Here is a 26,959-nt window from a genome sequence, read left to right on the forward strand (position 1 = left end):
GAGCTGGGCCGAGTATGGTGCAGTGCCAGGAGCAACCTCCCCCATTTCACCGGCAGTTTTGTCACCGGCTTCCCCAGGGCCAAAGCAAGGCACTGGCGCTCCCCGGGTGGGAAGAGCTATCCACAGCGGGAACAGCCACCCGTGCTTCCTCCACACTCCACCGCCCTGCTTCTCCGGAGAGGGACACCTTCCTCCCACGGAGGACGTTCAGCCCAACCACCCGTGGGTACTTGCGTGCCCAGCTCTAACGGCACCCACTGGAGAGACGGGGCCCGCAGCCCCCCGTGCTTTACACGCAGCTCTGCCCCCCCGCTCTGCGTGGCTCTGGGAGGCCAGTGGCACACCCCCCCGGCAGCCGCCCAGGTCACCCTGCTTACAGTGTCCAAACCATTTCAGAGGGGAGATCACTATGATCTTGGACTTCAAAAGTAGTTCGGCAGTGTTGGAAATTCACTGATGCTTTCTATGGAAACAGAAGCTTAACATATACAACAAACACTTATTCCTACAGAGTCCTTCTCCTAAACCCTAAGCCTGTTCTCCAAACAAGGAAAACGATTTTGTTACCCCATTCAGGGTGGAGAAAATTCAGATTTTAGTAAAAGCCACCAAATTTTATTTTCAAATTTAAAATGAACTTGACCTCATGAACTAGCACCTCTGCTCGACATATTTTCATGAGAACGTGAAACACCATTAGATTTTTAGCACAAAATATCTTGTAATCACTTTTCTTTTTAAAAATGCTCAGTAAGAACTGAATTTTTCCTTCTAATATCCTTCTCATTGAGATCTTCTACAGCTTTTTACTTATCCACCAAATTCACAGTTTTTTAGCAGGTTTTTAAGATTATTTAACGATACCTATAAATTCTAAATCTGTTACTATCAGCCTACAGTTTTCTGCATACAATGGGGTATAAGTTGCTTTAGGAGAACAAAATTGGCTTCAAGAAAAGTGTAAATATTTTTCTTCTGGGATATTTAAATTAAACTACTTTCATAATCACTTGTATTTTCCAGAAAACATTTGATTGTGTTGTTAAGATAATTCTCTCTCTCAGTCATCCCACGGACAATAATCGTTATCTCTAGAGGCCAGTTTAGTAGCTCCAGCCACTCAGTTTTCTGGATGCATTAAGTGAAGAGTTTCTGTGTCCATTTTCAGAAAAGTCACAGCTCCCTCTGTTGACTGAAGCATTGCTGCCACGAAACCCCTCTGCCCAGAGACCGAAGGCACCTTCCGAGCAGCTCTCGCGGGGTTTGGTCTGGCTTCAAGATGTCCCGGCCGGGCAGGGGGGACACGCGTCCCGCACGAAGGGACGAGGCGCTGCCGGGAACCTCTGCACCTGCACCGAACCCCCCCAAGTACCTTTTCCTACCAAAGACCTTCGTGTTTAAGGGTCACCACAACACTCTCCTATATAGATGATGCCATCCCCACCTAAGAAAATCTCCAACAGCAACACAGAAATAACCAAGTTCGCAAATAAAGTTAATGATTGAGCAGAAAACAGAAACACACCTCCCTTAACCCCAGCGGTCTTGACTTTCAGGCAAACAGGGGCAGCCGCTGCCATTAGCATGTCTGTGCTTCACTCAAAGCATCAAACACCATGAATTCAGGCTTCCTTGTCCACTTTATTTTCATTATATTGAATTTATTACTTTGGGTAAGCCTCATCTGTCCTGCACAGATTCAATGCTGGCAGAAAGTGGGACATGTACAGAGCACTGCTTAGATAAATTTTTTAAAACTGGAAGCAAAAATTGCTTCAAGTTAAAAGAAGTTTTACCAGGGACCATATTTCTGTTCCTGGCTAGCACCAGTTTGCTGCCTGAGTACAGCAACTCCCCACTTTGCATCAGTAAAGTCACTGCCTTCTCATCTTTGTAAAATATTTGAACTTACCCTAGTAAAACCTCCTTCCTTCCTGCACACCGTGGGACCAACGGGATTTTAATCTACAACACCATTCTTGAGCCTTGCTGTCATTTAGTCCCTATCAGCAAAACGACTGTTACCTGTAGAGTAAAAAATCAGTCACTTGAGATAAGGTATTCAGAGTACGGTCATAATCCTCAAATGACTAAATTGCACACTTGCTCAGGAAAATATTAACAAGCTTATTACGGAAAGTTAACTTACTCTCTGTAAGTTAACAGTTCTGACAGGCCTGTATCACAACAGGAGAGGCCCCGACATGCGGGATGTGACACACAGGAGTGCAGGCATGGGTTGATATGAGATGGGGCACAGACCTGGCACCGGAAACCTCACAGCTATAAACAATTCACCAATGGTCAGTTAAAGAAATGCAGATGTGGAACTACAGAAAGCTGTTGGGTGTGAGGGGAAGGAGAGAAGAGGGAACCAAGAAACAGTATGTGATATACAGAAAAGGCACCATACATAGTAATTTTGGAGGCATACGGAGATGCAGACCAATAAAGAAAGAGAAAGGTCTAAACATATGTTTGCAAACACATAAAAAAAATACCCCAAGTACATCTTAGGATGAGGAAGAAGAAACCATTGACCTGAACATTGAATTTTTCTCAGTGGAGGACTCCAGATGTTGACAACCTGATGTAATACCCACACACCTCCACCCTGACCAGAACAAAATCACCAACTGTAGGACCCAGAGGAGCAGTGGCAGGGTGAGCATAACCTGAAGAAAGGGGTTAGAAACTAAGAGGCATGTGTATAACGAATGTAACAGCGTTATTATTTTTTTATGTTTCTGTAACAATTAGATCTAGACTAATAGTGATTAGGCCGTTAAGATTTCAGTTATAGTAAAATTAAATGCTTGGCTCTCCTTATATATAATGTGTTTCCCCTTTGCACACAAACAAGACATGGAGCCTAACACTGCTCTTGGGCTTCACAAAGGTTACTGTTGCTGGCCAGGGAAAGGCAGTGCCTGGTACAGCATGGTCTTTCAGTGCAATTAAACAACTGAGGATTAATTTCTGAGCTTGTGAAACAATCCTCAGCCTACTCCTGAGCTATCTCAATATGCAATTAAGCCATTACAGTGACCTGCTAGTATCTTATCTTGTTGCAAGATGCAAACAGTGCAACCCTATCCCCCTACAAAGCATCTACATCTGGTTGTGCTTTTCTGCTGGGGGAGCAGAGCACAGGGCTGGCTGTCACGGGGGCTGGAGCTGCACTAGTCACTGCCACGCAGCACACTGCTGTCCCTTCAGATTTGCTGGAAGCCCAGGTCTGCAGCTCCAGCTGCTTGCAGCACCAGTTTTAAGAAAGAGAATAAACTACTGTTGTCCTGAAATGTTCCTCATCCACCAATCCATCTTGGTTCTTAGGCACCTTGCCGTCAGGATACAGGTAACTCCTACTTCCATTTACTCCCAAATGAGTAAAAGCTCTCTCCTTACAGTAACTCTGCAAGGTTAGTGCTGTTTTAACAACTCAGCTGCAGGCACTGAAAGCAAAATAATATATATCATTTCCAGAAGGACTTGTGGCTAGGCCTGATCTGTTTACATGACAAATATTATTTTCAATATAAAAACAGTCCTTTATGGCCAAAACTACAAAATTTTTTACTTAGGATCAGTTACAAAAAAATTGCAAAAATGTTTATCACCTACATAAGGTGAATGGGAAAGCAAACATTACAGCATGATATGAAGAAGATTGACTGTTCTTTTGGGAAATGGATTAAAGCCTAAGTGATCTTTTATAGATCTAAGACATTGTTTATCGCCAGAGTAGGCTTTTCACACAGTTTTAACATCATAAAAAACTCTGTCTTTTGTCATTTCACTGGTTGTTGTCCCAGGTGTGTTACATGGCATTTAGGGCAAAAGAATTTGTGAAAAAATGTTTCTGGCAAATAAATTAACTCTTTAAAAGACTATTTACAGTTGGAAGGAAACTGTTCATTCTTCCACAACTCTGTTACATATACTGAAAGGGCGGCACATTAAATATGTTACCTTGTTCATGTTAATATGTAGTTTGGATATCAATGTGACTACTTGAAAAAGAGTAATTAGAAATAACTATGAAAAACAAGCTTACTGATAGTAGGTTTTTGATACTCATGGGGTCAACATCATCACTGGAAAATACTGAGGAGTCTGCAAACTAAAGACTGGAAACTGTTATTCCAGAAGCATATGTAGTAATTTTTCAAAATGTGGTCAGTAACAGAATATAGATTTAAGCTGTTAAGCAAAATCCAAAGATACCTGAAATATTTATGAAAACTTATCATCAAAACTGAGAAGAGTATGAGGACACAGGAAGTCCCATCAAGATACAGGAGAAGTGAAGTGAGTAGTGCCTTGGAAACTTGCCCTATAGGGATCTCGCTGCAGGACAGCAAATCCTTTTCTCTATCATTCCTGTAACCCTGAGGCAAGCAAGTGGCAACCTGGAAATGTGTGAGCCTATGGAGGCAAAAAGTTGCCAATCCACTAAACGATTTGCTACTAAATTAATTCAGGTTGGTCTGCCCTCCTAGTGATACCACAAGGTGTCAGCCAAGAGCTACCACTAAATAATCAACAATGCACTATACAGAAACCCTGACCGAATCAACTGACCTCACTAGCACCCTGCTGTAACACACACCAGTGTTTGGCATGTCAGTCCAGATGACAGCAAACCATATAAGGATCTCAGTGGCAAAAAACCCCAAGGTGTTGCACATTCGTGATGATTTCTATTTCAGCAAGATTGACATTGTTAGGGCCTTACAGAAGAAATACAAAATCAAAAGGCTTCATTATTCCAGTGTGGTAGTCCTTCTAGAAAAACTGGATAGGTCTTTTACTCTTCTTTCAATTAAAGACAGTGTGATTTCCTCCCTTTTTCCATTCCATTATTTTAACACTTGTAATGGTTTTCTTTCTTTGGGGTAATTGTGACTTTATTCTTCCCATATCCTATTGTTACCTTTCTGATCACCTACTGGCTGTTTGCACACTGCTCATCTAACGTAAAGAAAACGACTGGTTGAAGTGTATTTATTATCTAGATATAGTGTGCCAGTAACGTTTCACATGTCAAACAAGATCTACAACTCCCCGCGGGTGGAGGTGCAGGGAGGCAGATGAAATGGACCCATCAAGCACTCCTCCATGTCCCAAGGGAAAGACCTACTGAGGTCACTGCACTGCACCTTCGGCAAGGTGGCCACTCAGAACTGCAAGCACAGTTATTGGCTGAAAGCACCTGAAGCATTTTTATTTCTACTAAAATGATGGTAAGACTTCAGGGTAACACTTGCCTTTATTGTCAATTGTTCATTCCCACGTATTTTCCTGCCAGCAGGGAAGGAAGCAGGACACCGTTCTGACATCCCTGTCTCTTTACAAAAGCAAACATGAGCCCTCAGGTAACCATCACCAGAACTAACTTCGGAAGCAGTGACTGCACTGTAAAGCAGTTGTTGGGCATTGTCATTACCTTCAAGGCACTGATAAAAGTTCACACAGACACAACTTCTCACCAAAATACCACTACTTTTGTATCTCTGGAATCTGAATATTGTTCTGTTTGTCCATGTCTCCACATGTAACTCATTACCCCACAAAAAGCTCTGAAAGTACAGTATACCAAAATGAGACCCATGCAGGCTCAACCATTTTCAAACCTGATTTCTCAGCTCAGTGGGCTGCCTCTACAAGAAAAGATTTATGCAAAAATAGTTAAATTTAGACTGCCTGAAATGTAAGACCAAGTGAAGTATCTTGGTAAGACTTTAATTATTACATTATTTTCCATGCTATGACAATCTCATTTCTCAGTTTCTATACAAAGCCTGACAACATGAAGGATTATTACACATGCAAATGTATGTAAATGAGGTGTTAGAACAAATCCAATCTGTGGTTTTGGGATAACACTTTGCCCTTCTATTTCAACAACAAATTGAGAGAACAGAGCACAAAACAATACTGTGAACTAGAAATATTTTTTTGCAGAGGATTATTAAGAATTTAGTCTCCCTGACACCACAAAGTACTCAACGTCCTTAATTCCCACTGGGAGCAGAGAATCACAGCACCTGGCTCATTACTTTGGAGAACCATACAAACATGAATTAACACAACATCAACCTCTTTACAAGCAAAGTTAAAACTGTACCACAGTTTTTCACATTCACCTGGAAGGGGCTATCCCACCCCTTGACAAACTCTGACAGCTGCCCCAGACTTAAGCCTGTTGTTCGCATAAACTAGTGCTGTAAAGATACAGAGGAGATTTTATTATGCTTTTGCTTGTATGGCAAGAGAACCTCTTCGAAGTTACACCAATACACCGACCAGGTAGCTATATCGCCTCTGGAGGCAGCAGTGACAATGCACTAACCACTTCAGTCTGACCACTTTACCCACGGAACTTGCTCCCTCACTGAGTCCAGACCTTGTTTGAGGGGCTTTGCAGAACAAAAAAGGAATAAAGGCTCTTGTCTCCAAAACTTTGCAGCATCCACACATAAAACACAGTGAGGGGAAAAAAAAAATAAATACAAACCAACCAAGCAAAAAACTCTCTTGGGTTAACAATACAGTATTTTGAGGAGATTATCCTCCTAAACTTCCTGACAGTGTGTTTAGTGTGGGGGATGTAACAGGGTTATAAGCATGGAAAGGGAAGTGTAGGTGTATCTAATAGAAGACAGCTGAAAACCAACCCTGTCACATGAAATAAGCAGGCTGGAGAAAGAGAAAGCTCCTGGAAAGGGAAGAATGAAGCCTAATGATAAAACTATGGCAAACCAGAAACTGTGGATCAGGAATGAAAGACAGGCATCAACTAAAGGTATTTTTAAAAATGCAATATAATTTATAAAATTGTGCCCAGCATGTGAAGAAAGAGGAGTTCAGTCTGGCTCATATAGTTAGAACAAAGACACCAGAAAAAAAAAAAAAAAAAAAAAAGAAAAAAATGACAATAGGATAGGAGCATGGAAGTCGATGAGGGTTTTCAGAAATTTAAACAGTCAAAGACAGAATAGAGATGAGACCAGAAACTATCAGTACCATATCTGTTTAGCCTCATTTCCTGGTAAGAACTTGCACACAGCACTTGCGCACATTAGGCAGGCATGAGAAACTTCTTCCCCTCAACGGGACTCTGAAGAGCAGGCTGGAGAACACAGGCTCCAAGATCTGCTTCGGGTCTTTCCTGGTCTGAGGAATCCTGGCCCTTCACAGTTGCCCTGTGCCAGTGTGGCCTGAGTTTCTAAGTATATGAGGAAATTTAACCATAAAATTTCTTTGTTGCTTTTGCCACTTACCTCATGGGCACAGTCTTGTTGATAAAGATAAGGGTTGGGTTTTTTCCTTTTTCAAACTGTATCTCAGATACAGTACCTAGTGTTAAAAACCAAGTGTAACAGTTTCCAGCAGGACCAACTGAGCAAGCAAATAAATTGCAAACATTAATTGAGCTCAAAACAGCGTTTACATAGGTAGAGCTGAGCATAAACTTAAACCATTGAGCAGCCTTGACTTGCAGAGACGGATTAAGCTCAGGGCTTGACTCCACAAAAAATGGAAAATATGGAAATAGTCTAGATGTGTTTAACAGGTCTTAAATTTCAGCAGTAAACTCTCGACAGAAGCACATGGGCTCCTACTCATCCATGCTTCACGAATACATTTGCAACAGGTAAAGTTCCTGCCGTTTCAATAAGAAGCACTGATAATGTCACAGCAGCCCACAAGGGCTTTTACAAGCCCCTAATATAACTGAATGATAATTTCTAAGCAAACCAAGTCTGCGGACTTCCTACATCTACATGTAGCACAATCTTCTGCAGTCACAAGCAAATCTTAGATTTAACCACACACACTGTGCATCATTATGTAGTAACTACAGGATGGTGTCTTACTAAACAGAATGCATTGCCACTAATTTCAGCATACCATGGTGCAACCACAAAACATTAAAAGAAAACAAAGTGTCCATTACTTTTTGGAAATGACAAAAAAACTGAACACTGGAAGGAAAATAAAGACTGGAACGCAAAGCAGGAATTTCTGCTATAAGAGTAGCACCAATGACCACCTGGGCAATGTGGGAGGAGTGAGGCACTCAAAGCAACCTCGTACAGTTTGCCACCAAATATCTGATGGGGGCAGAAGAGCTCCATAATAGGTGGCAGGCATCTACTGCAGACAAAAATATGTCTACATCACAACAGTGGTAGGTACCAGCAGATCAAATGATGACAGAAGACTTTGAATCAGAAAATTGACCACAATTCCTGCATTATGCAGTTTTTGTCATTAAATTGCGGAGCCGCGGACGAACGACACACCGAGACGGGTTCAATGTGGAAGACAGAGCATCAATCAACGTGTGTCTTTATTGGTCCAGGGTACATATATTTATACAGACAATGATAATTATGATGCCTACTAGTCACTAGCTGATTGGCTTAAGCTCTAAAGGTCGTATTCGCACGGTCCACCTACTTGCAGTTAGCTTACAGCACAAGCTTCTCATAACACTAAGTTTCTCATGCTACTATTTCTGATTCCTGTTGACTTGTTTTCAATACACGACAGTACCGTAACACAATGTTTCTCAGACCACCGTTATCATAACACTGGGTTTCTCAGACCACTATTCCTAATTCCCCTTCACCTGTTTTCGACACACCACGGTACACAGGGCTGAAGCGTCCTTGCCATTCCTCCTGTATCAGCAGCTGCGAGCAGCTGCAGGCAAACCCTAGTGAGGCCCAGCATCAGCCCCTAGAACAGGCTCTGATCGTACAATTGCTCGGGGGGCTCAGGACCCCTGTCTCCGAGCCATTCTCCAACATTAAATCACTACTTTTCCATTATATATGTTCTTTGTTCCTATAGCTTGTATAGCCCGTATGTTCACAACAGATGGATCAATGCTGTAGCTCAGTGATATTTTTCTAATTATAGTTGGATATATTAAATTCTTAAGGAATTTCAAAGGAAATACTCCCTCCTGAGGCAAGGTGAGTCAGCATATCTTCAGCAGCAGCAGCAAACACCAAAGTCAAGGAAGTGAAATTTCCCGTATTTTATTAAAAAAAAGCAACAAAATTCTTTAAAAGGTAAGATCACAAGGAGCTGAAAGAGACAAACAGACAATGTCTTGAGAAAAAGAGTATGAAACAAAACCAAAAATCAAGTGAAGGTTTGCTGTATACACAATCCATACAGACTCGAGTAGAACCCAAGGGTTCCAGAGGACTCTCAACCCTGATGACTGAATGTCATCTGCCAGATACCTCCAATAAATTATTTCTATTTCTTAAGCTTCACTGAACAGTTTCACCTCAATGAGATGAAATAGATTAGAAAAATGTAGCGTTAAAGTAATGCTGCGTGAAACAACTTCAGATGCCTCATAACTTAAAGGCAGTGTTTAAAGTTTGAGTCCACACTTAATCTCTGGTGCACCTAAGTGTGCTCTGATAATTTCAGGTCTTTCCTGGCTCTTTACTGACTACATCATTTGAATTCTCTTGTGACTAATTTTGCAATACAAATTGGATTTGCAATTTAGCAATTCATGAATTTAATAAAAAAATTATGACAGTGTGGCAAACTGAATGCTAAGCTAGCTTCTCAAATGCCAAAAACACTAATGTCTTTTATAAGGTTGATTTAACAAATGGCTGCACCATGCTTTCCTGATTTCACTGGATCATAAACCAAGAAGCTCTGCTAGTAATTGTATCAGCGATTTAAAATTTACACGTAGCTGATTTTTAAATTCGTTACATCTTTATATGGTAAAGGCAGTAAAAGCTGTCAGATGTTATTTAAATGTACGTACAATCATCTGCACTTAACCTGTGAGCTGTCTACCATTAATATGACTCTAAGCAAAGTTCAAGTGGAATCAACCCACTTTAAGCCTAATACCTACAGACACATGCCACAGCTAAGATAGCAAGTCTCAGACAGGAGTAACTGCCAGATATTATGCTCATATGGCAACACACAAGGTGCTCTTCATAGAATATCAGATGACAACATTCTGTCCTTGTGAAAAAAACCTCAGTAGTTGTATTTTCCAATTCTTACTGCGTATTTCCTATGCAAGTTAAGTCAAGGGCAGTCCACATGACTATTACAGCTCCCAGAATTATGTGGATTTCATAGCAATACTGCAGAAGTGTTAGTCTTGTTAGTCTTTCTAGCTCTTTTGGAGGTGGGGGGGAAGAACAGAGATCCCCACCTTTTGAGGTATAGGGTTGCACTGAGCTCCAGAATAACTCTTCCAACACTTGTGACACATTGTGAGACAGTGCGTTATCAGCTCTTAGGAGAGAAAACGGGGTATGTCACCTGGACTTGTCAAAATTTCCTAGGAAAATAAAGAATCCAACTCTCCCACCAAACTCTCTTCCCCCTCTCTTACAGACTACTTGCTGAAAGACAAAAGGTAGTAACAGGTAACAGGCAGGTGCAACAATTTCTTCACCAGTGACTGAGACTAGCATCCCTACTTAATTTTAGGTCTCATTCTCCATAGAAGTTGAGATCTAGGCAAGCTCTGGGTGGTGCCCTCTTGATGAAGAATTTTCAAGGGACAAGCAAATTCATGATCACTTGTGAACCAAACACTTTCTTGAAAAGTTTGAGTTCTTGGCAAATAATAATTTATTGTTTATCCAAAAATTAGTGTCCCTCTCTGGAAACATTCAGGTTTTGTCCAAAAATATTGAATATACCACAATATCTAAATGCATGAAGCGACCCCGCCCATGGACTGAGACAAGGGACAGACATCCTCTGACAAAACATCTCTGGGAGTTCGGGACATCATCTTCCCAACAGCTGAACTAGCAGATTCTTCCTTTCCAAATCTGTGAAAAGTCAGCCAAGGTACTTTAAACACCTTCAGCAGCAGGTAACACTCGCTTAGCTGCCTTCAAACAGCAGCTGATAACAAGAACTGCAGTAGTGAGTACACTCCCATGCTACTTGGGCAAGGCCAGTCCGCAGGTCCAAGGCCAGCAGCTGGGTTCAGCCAAGCATCTGGATCACCAGAAACATCCACAGCAATGGAGCAGGTCCAAGGTTCACCTGGGAAGGCAGTCCGGAGGTGGGGGCTCAGACCAACTGAAGGCGCAAGAATCTCAGCTTAAAAGCAGCTCCCACGGGAGGAGCTGCAGGCCCTGGCTGGGCCTGCACCTGGCTGACCGAACAGCTCTTACCCGCCAGCTGACTCGGAATGGATGCCGACAGCCAAACTTCTAGAAGCCGGGGACGGCCCTCAGGGCTCTGACATACACACCTGCATTCTTCAGTGCAACCACCCCTCTAGCATGGACAGGATGGTTTTTAAGTCACACAGCCATTTTGGCGGCCATCAGCTCTCTAGACATCTTGTCTGTCACAAATCCATTCAAATTAAAGTATTTATTTCTGCTTCTTTCTAGTTCTTGACTTTGCACCAAAACCTGATAAAACCATGTATGAATTACGTTTGTAAAATAATAGAAAAATGGAAATTTTTTTTTTTTTTTTTTTTTTTTTTTTACTGCTAACACCAGAGATCCTGCAAACAACTCTCTATAGCGAACTGGATTCCAAATTCTTTCACATGTCTTCCAGGCTTTCATGGATAGTCACCTGATACAAATTAGCCACGATAACGATACTGTACTAATCAGTACTCAGCAGAAGATCTCTTTCACTAGTTAGCGATAGCATGTTGAATACCTTGTTGACTGTGTCAGCTTTGCTCAAAGTCTTTTGAGTCAAAAGGCTTGCTGCTTTCTGCAGACTTGGCTGAATTATTCAAGTGCTTCCATTTTATCAGAGAACACAGCACAAAGAAGTAGGATTTAGGAAATGTGGAGGGAAACGAGGGAGAAATGTTTCATAGTGGTGAATTACTTCAGCTCAAAAATACATAGTACACAGAAACTTTGGAAATGGACATCCAGAGAAAACAAAAACTGAGAAATAGCAAAGCTCCACATCCCCACTAGATTCCAATCACTGCTCTTCAGCACTTTTCAAAGCACAGAAATGAGAGATGCTGCACTTTGACTAAGCAGTCTCACTGCCTGGGATAGGAACAACAGACATGGCTCCATGCTGCCACCGTGGTTTCTCCAAGTCCCTTGATCAGATGATTACAGCCAGTAAAAGTATGAACCAATTTTCTCCCTTTCTTGCTTGTTTTGATATTTTACACACCAGAGAAAGTCACTGGAATCCACAGCACTTTGTTTTCCCTTACCCTCTTGGTTTAGAGTATCTGTTTACATCACCATACTTAGGCAGGAACCAGATGTTCCTTCAGACACTAATCAACTTTGATCACAGCTGAAGCTGGTTAGAGATACAATTATAATTTATGCACACACCCCTCTTCCATGAAGATATGACAAAATTTCAGGCAGGACTGGAGTGGGGAAAGACTATATTTGAGATTACTTAATCTAAGTCTTTTTAATTAAAAAAAAAAAAATTACATCCCATGAAAGTACAACTGCAGAATGCTGAATAAGGTGAACAATGGGTCATCTAATAGGATCTTGAATTTAATGCTGTTAAACAGGCCATATTTATCTTGTAATTCTACATGTGTAAGTAAGTGTACAGACAGAATCAGTACTGGCTCAGCTATAGTGCACATTCGAACCTGTCAAATCTCTGAATTAAACTGTAGCTTATACAACTCAGGGCTTTTGGCTTTAGCTTACTTAGAAAAGGCTGACAAGTCTGAGGGCAGATGAGGTTTCTGAACCAATTTAACACTATGCACAATCAAGAAAGTTCCTGTTTTGTAGTATCTCTGGGCAGAGCGTTACAGTTACATTTAAGGGAAGTCAATAACCAAGCATAAACACACAAACACTGAAATTACAATAATGCTAAAGCAACAGCAGGAACACACATTTTCCTTTAGAAAACTTGACTAAACTAAGAACAAACTTGAGAGCTGCTTTAGCTGTGGTTTTTTACTTGGTTCTATTAAAAAACCAAAACAAATTTCTGTGCTCTCATTTTAAGTCTTTGTTCACCAAAGAAAACACGCAAGAGTAATACTAAACCTAACAGCAGTCAGAAGAATGGGTAAACTTTACACATTGCTACAAAATACTATAAGAAAATAAGCGTTCTTTGCAAGATCGGTATTAAAGTTTTGGAGGTACCATGATACCTAAATTTGTTTTGTTATATGGTCCTCTGTCTTCTTCATCAACATGAACTTTTAAAAATAAAAATACCTGTAATAAAAAATTCCTTTTTCTGAGCAATCTGAAATCCTGCTGACTGGTTTGGGTGTTATTTCCCCAAGGTGCAATAAAAAAAGCAAAGCAGCATTTCATAGGTTATGCCACTTCAGACCCACGGTATACATCTTTACTGACTGCCAGAAAAATGATGCAATATGCAAATACTAAAAAGCAGCTGGAAATTCACTGAACTCTACAGAGGAACCACCAGTCACAGAGGTCTCAATGGTTTAGCCCCCAGAGAAGGCTTTTCCTCACATGCATTTTCCTCTTTCAGACTCCAGCCCCTTCCCTTCTCTCAAATACGGAAAGGAGAAAGCTTGAACAGCATGTTTTCCTCAAGTTCTGGGGCATACCAGCTGCAGACATGGAAAACTGCAACGAGAACCACTCTCACATCCACCTCTGAGATAACTACTTGGTTAAGTAGCAGAACCACCACCCTTCACAGAAAACACTTCTCAATATGGATTGCTTTTCAGAAGGAAGAACAGCTACAGTTGCTGCTTATCAATAATCAAGGGCCATTATCTACCAAAAACTGACTCCTAAATGTGTTTTCACACATAGCAGATGTAGCAGAGTGCAGTTACTATGAGATTAATAGTTCACTCCTGCCAAGTGATCCAATTCATCCAGTCCAGCGGTTTCCAAACTGTGACTGTGCACCCCATCGGTAAAAAATTTTTGAGTATGGACTGCCAATATATATATTTATAAACTACATACATGTACTACTGAATTAATATATTGTGTACGTTACAGAACATACACAAAAATAGAAATTAAAAAGGAAAAATAAATAAAATAACCTTTGGAAATAACGTTTGTTTTATTAATGGCACAAAAAATATTTTCTTCCCATACTCCAATGAATTGTCTTGCACACAACTCACTTTGGAAACCACTGATCTAGGCAAAGGTGGTACCATCTCATCAGACTAGCTGACACAGTTGCAAGAAAGGACACCTCCCCCTCTTCCCATATTCCATGCTATTTATCTAATATGCTTAGACCTGTTCAATATCCCTGCTCATACATGAAGTAAAGGAACTACAGTTTTAAACGAACAAACCAGAGCTTGCTTCATAATCTTAAATTGTTGGGTTTGGGTACAAACTCAGAAAACTACCAACTTTCCCCCAAATTCTCCTGAAACAGAGATCATGAGCTTCACTCACAATGAAAAGAGAGCTGGTAAGCAAATAAACCTGAAGCTACTAAGAGGCCTCTTAATGTCTCAGATGAAAAGTTAACCCATCCTAGGAGAACCTACTTTTCCTAACTACTTTATTATTATTATTTCTATTCTTTTAACTGTTGGCAAGTAACAGAAACCTCAGATACAGCTCCAGGCAGACTCCTTCAACACTTCTCCCAAGAGGAAACTTTACTTGCTGCCTTAAAATGATATTGTAACTTATGCTAATACTTTGCAACTACCATCTATAAATGCAAGATATGTTAATTTCCAGGTGACTATCAGGGAAATATATTAAAAGCATATTATACTGCCAAATACTTGGAAAAGGTTTTCATTTGGAGTATTTCAAAGTAGGCTTCAAGGGAGGAAAACAATGTACAATAAGGGAACAATCTTACTGCAGAGGCAAGGTGAGGCAACCCCTGGATGACCGATCTTATTGGACCCTTTGTCATCTAGCCAACAAAGAAACTGTAGTATATGAGAACAAATTTGCACAACAGAAAATCTACATGAGCTTCACAACTGTGGTATCTCAACAGCATCAAACACTAGCAGGATTGTTTCTCTTGGTCCAAGAGTCATGGTGACACTCTCTTTAATTAAGAGGATACAAATCAGTTTCACAATGCTTCCTATCTTTATCAAAGTGTTTGACCTCCAAAAATAAAAGGATTTAGCTAAAGTTAAATCAGAAACCTAGTTTTTCAAAAAAAAAGGAGTGGTTCAGCTAAATTGATCTGGGACAGAAGAGAGATGGTAAGACAAACATTACTTCTTGATACCATCAAGAAGCCAATACACATAGCTTTGCAAAAACATGTCACAGAACAGAGACTGTCATTTCAGTGAACGCTTTTTCCACACGGGCTAAACCAAAGGAAACAGCAGTGATTCCATATCAGCACAGTAGCCAGGCTGATTGATCTAAATCAGATTGAATCAACCTGGCATTACAGTTCAGTCGCAGGCTGCAGCCAGTGTCCCCAGAGCCTCTCAACTGCCTCATTTGCTCAAACTGGAATTCCTCACTTTTATAAAATACACCATGAAACAAGAGGGGGAGAAAACCCAAACAATCCATCTACATAAACGCAAGGTTTTGTTGCAGGAACTGGGTAACAGCTGCTAAGGAGAACTACTCTGGCTGCTGCTCTTCCCATCACTCCTTGTTTGACTGCGGTACGCCATCCAACCAACCTAATGTGTTTCAAAAGTAGCTCTCATTTCATTGATCAAATACATATAAAATAAGCCACCTGCCACGTGAGAAACTGACTAATGCTTGCATCTTTTAAGCTCTTTGCTTCTCCACTGAAGAAGCTTTTGAACACAGTAGCAATAGTGTTTGCTGAAAGAAACTTGCTTTTAAAAACAAGATTCAAAAGGCTTAAGAAAACATACATGGAGACGATAAAGACCAAAGGTAAATCTGAGTAACTTACTGCTGCTGCTGTGGCCTCCTCTCCACCTACATAGATAGAAGAAGCAATTTCCATCACGGATAAGTTTGTGGGAGCATCTGTAGTAGATGACGATCTGGGACGGCCTGGCTGAATATCCTGGGCAGACCTCCTGTTGATCTGCGGGCTTCCTTTCGGGGCATCTGCCTTGCCCCGCCTGCTGTGCAGGCTCGTCCCTCTCTTCATTTTGGGTGGCACTCTGATCTGCTGAAGCACCCGGTTCAGAGCTGTGGGGTGGGTGGAGACACCATCAATTTCAGCACAGACGCTTTGGCTTTCCAAATCCATGTCAGGCTCCAGATCAGCCTGAGCTTGCTGAACATCGTGTGGAGAAACGGACGACCTCCTGCGCTGATGCTGGAAAAGGTGCTTCAAGCCTTGACCAATCACATTAATGTTCTCCAAAGCATTATGGGTTATTTTGGATAATTTTTGCTCTGATTCATGTTGTTTTTTGGTCTCTTGATCTTGGGATTTGCCTCCAGGATCAGGGTCATCACACAACTGTTCAGTGCCAGAGGGCTCCATTGATGACACCCAACAGGTTTATTTGACTATTCATACATGAATACGTCCCCTGTCTTTAAAAGGCTCGTGTTTGTTTTAAAAATGCCAAGATTGTCAGCCAATTAGGTGTGCAATTGCTTCAAGAGTGACTACACATGCAGCTGTGCCACGGTGATCTCATGCTTATCTAATGTTAAACAAAAGAGTCATTATTATACATCCATGCAGAAAGTAGTGGGTTAAAAAATCCAATGCACAAAACATGCCATTAACAAAATAAAATGTATCAGTTTTCCAAGCATCCCTCCAGGTGGTATTAGTGGCATCTAGGCTGTATGCAGAAGCCAAAGCTTGTACGAAACAAGTCATTCATCACCTAGGGGAAGAAGCCCAGCACAAAGGGTACAGGAAAGCAAGAAAGGTAAAAAAGCTGTTCAAAAGGGGGAGAAGCAAGGGGAAACCAGTGGGTTTTTGTTTGTTAAGAACAAGCCCATAATAATATCTAACAGAACATAAGGTTAAACTTCTGAAGACCATGCTAGTCTCTTTGGCAGAATTAATTTTGTTCTTTGAAAAAGATCTGATATTTTGTGCTTCAAATGTAACGTCTGCTCTGCCTACCTGATTTTCCTGTAGAATGCCTAACTTCACAGTATTTAATATATGCAAGAAAACAGAACATTTCCAAATCAGTTATGCATTTCCAAATAGTAAAAAATGGCCTATTACTGCCAACATCCACTGATGACACTGGAAACTAGACGTGAAAATCTGTCTTCAAGCAAGAACAGGCAAGTGAAATGGTTTCAATTGGCAGTCTTGTCCATAGTTAGAGAAAACAAAAATGCCTTTTTAAAAGTAGATTAAGTAACCAATCTGAAAGGGAGCAGCACCATATATGTGTAGCTCAGTCTCTAGCAGAGAGAAACACAGCTTTTCTACAAGAGAGCTCAACCTTACCTATCAGCTGGGCTCAGGCAGGAGTTGTAAATTATATGACATTGCAGCTGAGCACTTATATAGCAACATACCACTGGAGAAGTACAGCAAAGGAATGAGGAAGGAAGGAAGGAAGGAAGGAAGGAAGGCCACAATATCTGAAAGTTTCACATCAGCACCATGAGATCACATGCTCGGAAGCTGACCATTGTTTTCTTTCAGGAGAAAGCTTTGATTAGGCTTCTATAAATACAGAAACCAGATCACAGAGGTCTACTTCAATCTTGGCAGAAAGCAGCCAGTGCTTTAAAACAAAAAATTATTTGAAATGCAACATATGTTTGGGATTTGAAAGCATTCATTTTTAGCTTAAAACAGCTGCAGAAACATAATGCATTGAGGTTACAGTTAGAGCGCTCTCAACTTTGTGCATCTAAAACCTGACACAATGGGTTAAACAGATATTTCAAAATGCTTTCCAAATTGGCATCCAAAAATATCAGAAGAGCTGCCTCACACTCTCTTTTTTTCAAATGTCATTGCTATCAGCTGGAGGCAAGATGAAATTCAGTACTTACAGAAAGCAAAACACTGGAATCATACAGGATTTTATCTCAGTACTTTGAACATGTTATAAGCATTGAATCTAAATGTATCGGCCAGTTTAATCAATAACACATTAAATGCAAAGTAATAAATTACATCCCAGAGAAATATATTTACCCATATTCATGCAGAAATTGTGTGGCAGAATAAAAAAAAAATAATGTGCAACCAACCTTTTATTTTTACATACCTAACACTTTCTTAAATGCCTTCAAGTGCCTCTGACTAGAATTATGCTTTGACTTTTGAGCTCACTCTTTCTGAATATTTTTTTTCCTCATGTAACAGATTTTTCAGAAAGTTGAATTGCAGGTCTCCATTCAATATAAGTTTTGGGGAAAAAAAGGCAAAACTAGATTTTCCTTCTCATCCAACAGACCAAATGGTTCAGTGAACAAACCTCACTGGATAAAAAGCACGAGTCCCCAAATTATTTGGTGTATAAAATAAACACCTGACAGTTGACCCACAACTGCCTTTTTCATTTTAGCTAACTCCCTCAGTATTCATTTTTCAGTCAGGACTCACTGAAGAACTGTAGTTCGTATCAAAGATGCCCAATATGCTCTCTAACCAGTATCTTTTTGACCTCCTGCATGCTTCTATCCAGATTACCACTGGTAAAATGGTGCTCTTTAAGATCAGCACTATCACTCTAAGTAGACTTTCATGCATTATCTGCTGGACACCATTAACCCACTTAAATTAGTCCTATGTCAATTTACAAACCAGCCTGAAACAAATCAGCCTCCAGTAAGCTCACAGACAAGACACTACTACCCCTGTGTATTCTGCAACTGATTTCTGAAACTACACTGACACTTATGTTTAAGAGGCTCCTATAGGGAGCTTTGTGGTCATCCGCCTATTCATATTTCCATATGATAAGTCTGTTGTGAGCTTAAAAAGACCTTTTAAAATTGCTATCTAGTATGAAGATCCTTAAAACTACTTATTTGTCCTAGAATCTACTCTTGGGAAAAAAACCTACTCATAAATGTGACGACCTGTGAATCAGCAGAATTAATTAGCACATTTATTTGCATTAAGATTCAAGTTTTGTGCTTATTTTTTTTCCCCACTTACAACCTTTATATTCTATTTGAGGAAGGAAATGGAGTACTTTATAGCATGAAGTTCAAAACCATACATTTCTTACTTGTACAAGAATACAATACATCAGGGACAAAATTCACAATTCCATATACACTCACACTGAGCAAATGTTATAACATTATTACATCCCAGAACATGCTAATATAGTCCTTCATTTGTGCAATTATTTCACAGCAGCACTGGGAAACAAAACAGTTCAAAAGGATAAACTGGCAAAAAACAATATTAGATAACTGTGAATATATAAACTAGTACTTGCCTCCATCACTTGCCCTTTAGCATGGCTGACATACAGCAGTCCCTCCACTGAACAAAACTGCAAAAGAAATTGGGTATGAGATGCAATTCTTGGAAATGGGAGGAAAGATGTACACAAACAACAAAGCGAGCATGATTCCAACTTCTAATTTCTTTTTTTTTTTTTTTTTTTCCCCCAATTTAAATGCAAGTGCCTCTGGAAGCTACTCTTTCAAATAACTGAAGAGATACAAATGTAATTGAAGTTAAAACTGAATCTTACTGAGTTAATTGAGATGTTCTTGTAAAGGAACGTTTTCTCTTGGGGTTTATGGCCACCAGTATGCACTGAAAGCACAGGCAGATTTCAGGACTCTGGCCTGCAAGGTCAGACTGGTCCACACAGGTTTTATTTTCTCCTCCTATTCAGTCAGTCAGATGTTCTAGGCACAGGTCAAACAGCTTGCTCTTGTTTATCTGGAATTCCCCTAACAGGACATGAGAAATGTGAGCACTTTGACACACGAGCACCTTCCAGTTCATTTCACAGGGAAACCCCTGCCACCTTGGCTGCCCTGCCAGCACGCCTAACCCCAACCCCTGCCCCCAGGCCAACCAAACCAGCCCCTGGCCACTACAGCAACAATCCCGCCGCAGCACTCTGCAACAACAGACCACCTACACCCTCAACACACCTGGGCAGATGTGGCAACGGAGCCAGTGCAACCAGCGTGAAGGATTCAAAGGTTTGACCAGTCCAACCTAAGCAAAGCACACCACACCACACCCAAGGACGCCATCCTGGCTTTGCCCTCAGAGAACAGGGTATTTCAAGGGCATTTTGATGATCTGTTTAACGTTTCTGTGACAGGCCCAAGGTAAGGCCAGATGCTTGCTAGAAGAACACAACAGAGGATGACAAAAGGACAGCTCAGAACAGATAAAATGACCACATTTCTCTAGCCAGACTCACATATTGTTCTGAAACACAGCTAAATGACCCACATTGTCCAAAGGTGATTAGTTACTCAACTATTTTTTGAAAACAGGGACACAGGCTTCAGAACACATTAGCACTCAGAATAATACTGCAAGACTCCGCACAACTGGGGCATTTTGACTATTTTATTACACATCAGATTCCCACCTCCAAGACAACAGAAGACATAAGGAAAATGTTAATCAGAACCACTGCAGTGGGATGCAAGAATATGAAGAAAGTGATGACAGCAAATATGAAGAACTTAGAAAAAATGAATGAATGCGTTTTTGAAAAAGATCGTGACATGGAAGAAATTACGTTCCTACAATAGTATGAGTGGAGAATCAGGCACAGTGTGCAAAGTGTTGTTAACATATGAGGTGCTGCTATAATAATTTCATAGCCATTCTATTTTTTTTTTTTTTTTTAGTTTTAATGTTATTTTTTATTTATTATTTGTAAGAACTGTAAGAGCTTCTGCCAGTGAGGTCTTCACAAATATGCCCTACAGCACTATAGTACCATGTAGGTCAAGAGATGCTTTTGACTAATTCCCAGACTTTATGCTGCAGAGTCCACTTTCAAGAGAGTCCACAGATGGGCTTTGAGGTGTAGGGTCATGAAAACTACTTGTATTTTCTCCCTTGTGAATCACAGCCTTCACTGGCATACAAACCAGATCTCCCATTTTCTGCCAGAAGCTCCATTTTTTTTCCCCGAACTTTGAAAAGCTATTGCACTGGGCTAATCAGAATTCCTTCACTTTCTGTCCTTAAGAAGAGTAGACACAACCTTAGGCTTTTGGGCTTTTTTGGTTTGTTTTTTGTTGTTTTTTTATCGTTGTTTTGTTTTGCTTGGGGGGAGGGGTGTGGGTGTTTTGTTGGGGCTTTGGGTTTTTTTTGGTTGTTTTCCAATACATTATGGATCTATTGCAGAGCTATTTACTTAGCACAAATGCTACACATAGATATTAGAGGGGCAGAAATAAACTAGGTATTGCTGGTGCTGTTTTGCTCCAGACAGCTAGACTGTCTACAGGGAAGAAAAAGTTTCTTCCCACTCTTTCACTTTCTTCATAACATGAAAATTTCCAAAATTGGTCAAGTATCTAAGATGAAGATCAGAATTCAGAAGAGTTTGGCCATTTAAATTTTGGTTAAACTTCAATCAGGTAAAAGTTTACTCTAAATGCATCAGTTTAATGAGTTCCCTTGGAAACCACAGTTATTTGTAAATAAAATTAACTCTGAAGTTACCATTTAGATCCAGCTTAGACTGCAGCTGAAGTACTTGATACAAACAGTACAGAACTGTAGAAATAGGGAAGAAAAATTATTTTCAATAAAACAGAAAAGACTGCCTTTTTGTAGACTATTTCAAATACCTATTATTTATGCTGTATTTGAACATCTTGAATCCTTAGCATTAATATTAAAGTGCAATTACCTGAGGAATCCTCACATTTGTTTTATTCTGTGAACAGGTCAGTTTAATAGCTCGTCATGAAGTTGTAGTCCTCAGTTAGCAGGTATCTTAGATATGAGATGCTTCCCATTCCTCCTATTTGGCAAGAACATTTTTCAGTTGCTTCAGGATAAGTATGATTTTTATTAAGAAATGGCCCATCTTAGTTTGAGAAATCCCAGATTATTTTCAGAAACTCATCCCAAAATGGATTCTGCATCAAGGCAAACAGTGTAGCCAGAGAGACTAAAGGAGCAATAGTCACACACTGGAAAACCACATACGGGAACTAAGCAACCTAGCAAATGATTTATATCCACAGGAGGATTGAGGTATTTTAAAAGCATTGTTGTTCAGCAGCAACAAGCAGCAGAGCAAATAAAGAGAGAAAGCTGTAGGCATTCACGGCTAATCCTGTCAGAAAGAGGAACTCATAAGAAACTGGAATGGGTGTAAAATTCAAGGAGGCTGTGGTCTGGAAAACAAAGAGGAAGACAGCAGTAAGAGTAAATAATTTGACCCAAACAAACAATTGGATAGTAGCATGACTACCCAATACCTGGAGAAACAAGTACATTTAACTATTAGAACAATTTTTAAGAAGTCAGAGAGGGAAACTGGGGCAAGAATAGTAGAAAAAGACATTCAAGAAATAATTAAATGCAAAGAACATTGGTAAAATCACAGAATACAAGGGAAAAGAGACCAGAAAACAATACTATTTTTAATGGAAAAGACATATGTAGTTTTCAAGACATAATTCTTCTTGGGTGAATTTTAGGAGAGGGAAGAAAAGATTTTCTCAAATTCTAGTGAAGTCCAAAAGATATGTATTGAAAGAGAGAGAGAGAGAGAGAGAAAGAGATAGATCGATCGATCCCCCACCTGGCCACAACCCTGACACAATACTCTGCTGAAGAATAGAAATGGACTGTAACTGAAAGAACAAACTGAAAGACAACACCAGAAAGACTCAGCATATTAAATATTGCGACTGGGAGATGAGGGGAAAAAAAAAACAGCTTCAATATGTGTAAAGCAAGCCAAACTTCTGCTGAGGTTCTGCATCTAAGATTTTCGAAAAGGGGAATATCCCAAAGCCAGCTACTTTTGATGAAACAGTAGGGAGTGGCACGTGGCATGCCCCAAGGAATTCACTGAATTAATCCATAGTGCTTCGGGTAAGGAGTTCACACCATTCAGTACAGCAAGAAAGGCCCCATGGGATGGAGAGAAACTGCTACTTTAATGCGAATGAGGGGTACAGGGCAGAGCAAGAGACCCACAGCCTATTTTGTAAGCCAACTGTACAGTGTTACAGGGCAAAAATGACATCGTAGGATAACAACAGATTTTGCTGATTTCTGCCTAATGATTTCCCTAAGCCCTCCAACCTATTCCCAACACTATCCAGAAGTCAAGAACAAAGTCAGCTGAACGAGGCCATCTCTGCTATCCTTGCTCTCTCCTCATACCACACAGGTTCAGCAGGAACACAGTTTGGTGACTAAAGTACAGGCTGAGAGACTGGACACCCTGGGCCCAGTCAGCCCTGTTAAAAGATCCTGAGCAAGTCATCCTCCATGCCTAATGTTTTCCTATAAGCAAAATTCGAACAACCCAGCTAGCTGAAGGAGGAAAGAAACACTGATTGTAATACCACTGATGGTAAAGTACCAGTGAGGTACTTTAATAAAAAGCTTTACAATGGAGCAAAACACTTAGATTCCTTTGAAGGCAATGTGTACAGATATCAGTTAAAAATAATGCAAGTTTAGAATGCCAAGCTGCTGTATTTTATAAAGGTAGCCAACTGTATTCTTTTGGTAAAATGATTATTTAAGTCAACTGATACAAGTATGATAACTCTTCATTTAGTAGTCCCACAACTTACACAAACCACTGGTCACATGTTTGAATACGAAAGAACACAAAAACTTGCTCCTGCACACTGCTAATAAAATAAGAGGGGCTGGCAAAGTGTTTATATACGATTATCACCAAGGAGCAACTCAGTAAGAAGTTTAAGATATTCAGAGACAAAAAAGGCACTATGAATCCATACAAAACATGAGACATACAACCTGTCTCCTAGAATCCTCACAAACCTAAAATAGATCTACACAGTTCATCCACTCATTTGTTAGGGGTGAGTATGGTGCAAGGAAAAGGGGGGTGGGAGCAGATCCTTGCAGTCACTCAAAGGTCATTAAGAATTGTCCTCTGGAGCAGAAGGGGGGAGGGAAGAAGAGTCACCTTTTCCCACGCTTTCCTCGTGCACATTAACAAACAGTCATTTTGAAAGGGTTCATCAGCAGAAGATTTTATACTTTGACACACCAAAATGTATTCACCATTTCTACTGCTGCATCCATTAATGGTTCACATGCTCATACTACGCAAGGGTAGCATGTTCACAGACATACCAGAAAGTGATTTTTCAACATCAGCCTCTTCTCAGATCCACTGTTGAAACACTTCCTTCCTGTAAATTTATTTTAATACTGCTGACCAACAAAACTAATGCAGTTTTTTGTTCCTGAAAGCTCAAATATTAATCCTGTAGATAAGAGAAAATTGCACTCGAATCACAGATGAGCAGATATCAAACTCTCTTAACGAGCGACAGATCCCTTTCTCCTTCCAATTACCTTTTAAGAAACATCTTCCTGAATATACCTATATCAGAATCAAGCATCTTCAATACCACCAATGGGCAACCTCTAAATTACTGCTGTCCTGTAAGAAGTACTGTTCATTGATTGCTGTGAATGTAAAGACCAGTAGTTCTTCTGCAAAGTTAGAAGTTCACAGTATAAGGACTATAGACACAAATATTAAATGTTACCTAATTTTCCTTGTTTATTAGGAAACTGCAATGGCTTAAATTTGAGTGGTTTCCAGAAATGTTTCTACTGCTTTGCAGTACAGCCAAAAGCACTGAAATCTTTCCCATCCCTCTCTGAACATTCCAGTAACTCAGTGTTTATGATCTTGTCTGAATCAAAGCTATGAAGCAGATGTTATGACTTCTCCAAAATTATGAACCATGCAGAGGTACCAGTACATATTAATTCCGTTTTTGGTATATGCTATAAATATCACATGAAAATCAAAACAAAATATTTCATATATATTCCTACAGCTTGCAATCTGTAAATTTATTCGAAGACTTTCAAGACTGCTGCTGCATCTAGAGCTATTGTTCCATAATGGTCTGACTGTGGGACAATGTTACTGGTTCCACAGCTTACCAGGCCTTCCTTCTTCCTTCTAGAAAGCACTGGCTATCTTTAAAGCACTTTCTTTACCCTTGATGAATTTCTTAGCTACATAAAGTATTCATATGTTTATATTACCGTAACAGGTGTGTAGTCTATGAATTTACCCTTGGAATGCTCCCATGTTATACTGAATTACTATTACTTCCCTAGTTTTCAGATGAAAAACCAAACATATAAAGGTCAAGAAGCTGCCTTAAGGTTATGTAAGACTTTTGGAACAGAGAACCAAACTTAAAATTTACTCTTATAAAGCTAGTGTCATATCTACATGATCTCTTACAGTTGCCACCTTCTTATTTGCTTATGAACAGGAGAGTGTACAGTACCATAACCATAACCTACCAAAACCATTTTTAAAATATCCTTTCCTGGAAAAGGCTACACACAGGCTATTTTCCACCAAATTAATAAAGCCAGTGTTCAAGAAAGCTACAACAAGCTTAAAGAAAGATTTAACTAGAGCCCTCTGGATTTGCCAACATTCACAATCACATACATGATACACATTTTCTAGAAATTTTTTTGTGACTCTACTTAAAAGTTCAGAGACAACACTAAAAATGCAGACCAGGTATTTTAGAAGAAAACCAAATTTGATGGATCTGTGTATATACAAAGAATGCTCATAAAGATCATCTGTTTTACTAGACATGAGGAAACTTGCCTATTGGCAAGTCTTTTCAACCAGATGGATTGAAGACTAGTAGTTCTACTCTGTGTCCACCATAAGGACGTATACTGTGGAAGAAGTTACACAAGGCTGCAACTTACACCTGCACAATTTGCCAAGAGGTGACCCACAGCTGACACTTCACCTGATCTGTTTCAGCAAAGCCACATCCTCACGTACTCTTCTTCAAAACCAAACTGAAAAGGAAGACAAACTGCAGCATTTTTGCCGAAGGGAAAAAAGCTATAACCATGTTTACATGTTCTACAAACCAGCCAACTGTGTATTCTGAATTCAGTGCTTCACTGGAGGGCACCTAAAGGGACCATCTCCAGTCACAGTTCAAGCAGGAGTCCGACACCGGCCTTTCGCAATACAAGTAGTAGGACAGAAATAGCAATTTAAGGAATTTTGAACCTCTTTTGTCCCCTGGGGCTCATTTTCAGTCCCACAGCATGACATCCCACCATTTTAGTTGTTGCAGGCACAGCTGTTTCCAGGGCTGTGATGTGAACCAAAACAAAAAAAATAACTCAGCTTTGAAGGAAAACAGGACTGGGGGCAGAACCTGACCACAGAGGTGGCTATAACAACTGTGGGATAAGGTTAAAGAAGGGAAGCAGTAGAGACAGGGCACAATTACTCCAAAATGGTGTTATCAAGAACCTCGTATCTGAAGCTATGGCTACCAACAGCTGGAGAAACAGGAACTCACATGAGCTTCAGCAAGGACTCATCAAAACAAAAGCCATTTAATTTTTGAAGTTCAAACAGAGAAACTACCTTCCCCTAAAGGAAAAGGGTGAAGAAGTATTAAGCAAATATTCAAAATATTGGGTCTTCCACAAAGAAAGGAACTCTTTATGTATGTAAATAAGGAACAAATAGACCAAGATTACAAGACAGATGTACTGTATGACATCATTAGCAACAAGTCATTTTTCACTAGATGCCTGCAAATGCTCACAATTTGAAGTCAGAGCTCACAACCGAGTAGACAATGAAGATCTGCCTATTAGTTGTGGGGTTTTTAGTAACATGACTTAGCTCTCTACATTCCAGCATGCCATAAAGTCAGAAGCAATTGCAGTGTGATTATCAATGACTTGAACAGGGAAAATGATGACACAGACTCATCAGTTCAGGTGCACAGTCCGAAACCCGCAGCAGTGGCTGTGTCCACCCCAGCTGCCTGGAGGCACACTCACTGAGGCTAAGGACAAAATCAAAGGGAACTAAAAGCCC

At 40.2% G+C, this 26,959-nt stretch overlaps 1 protein-coding gene across 4 annotated transcripts in view; it reads right to left on the reverse strand.

The window, feature by feature from the left end:
* TMCC1 (transmembrane and coiled-coil domain family 1) overlaps positions 1–26,959 on the reverse strand; it is a 190,279-nt gene that overhangs the window by 77,153 nt on the left and 86,167 nt on the right. For 2 of the 4 annotated variants that reach the window (XM_032987807.2, XM_032987808.2), the window contains 2 exons: positions 19,337–19,393; positions 15,892–16,136 (listed from right to left, as the gene is read on the reverse strand). In XM_032987807.2, coding sequence (XP_032843698.1) covers positions 15,892–16,095 — 204 coding nt within the window. In that variant the 5' untranslated portion in view covers positions 16,096–16,136; positions 19,337–19,393. Of the gene's footprint in view, positions 1–15,891; positions 16,603–19,336; positions 19,394–19,597; positions 22,804–26,959 lie in introns of those variants that run through there. The other 2 variants (XM_032987812.2, XM_032987806.2) reach the window with 2 other exon arrangements.

This window comes from Tyto alba, unplaced genomic scaffold (genome assembly GCF_018691265.1).
Source record: "Tyto alba isolate M040663 unplaced genomic scaffold, T.alba_DEE_v4.0 Super-Scaffold_3, whole genome shotgun sequence".
NCBI classification, from domain to species: Eukaryota; Metazoa; Chordata; class Aves; order Strigiformes; family Tytonidae; genus Tyto; species Tyto alba.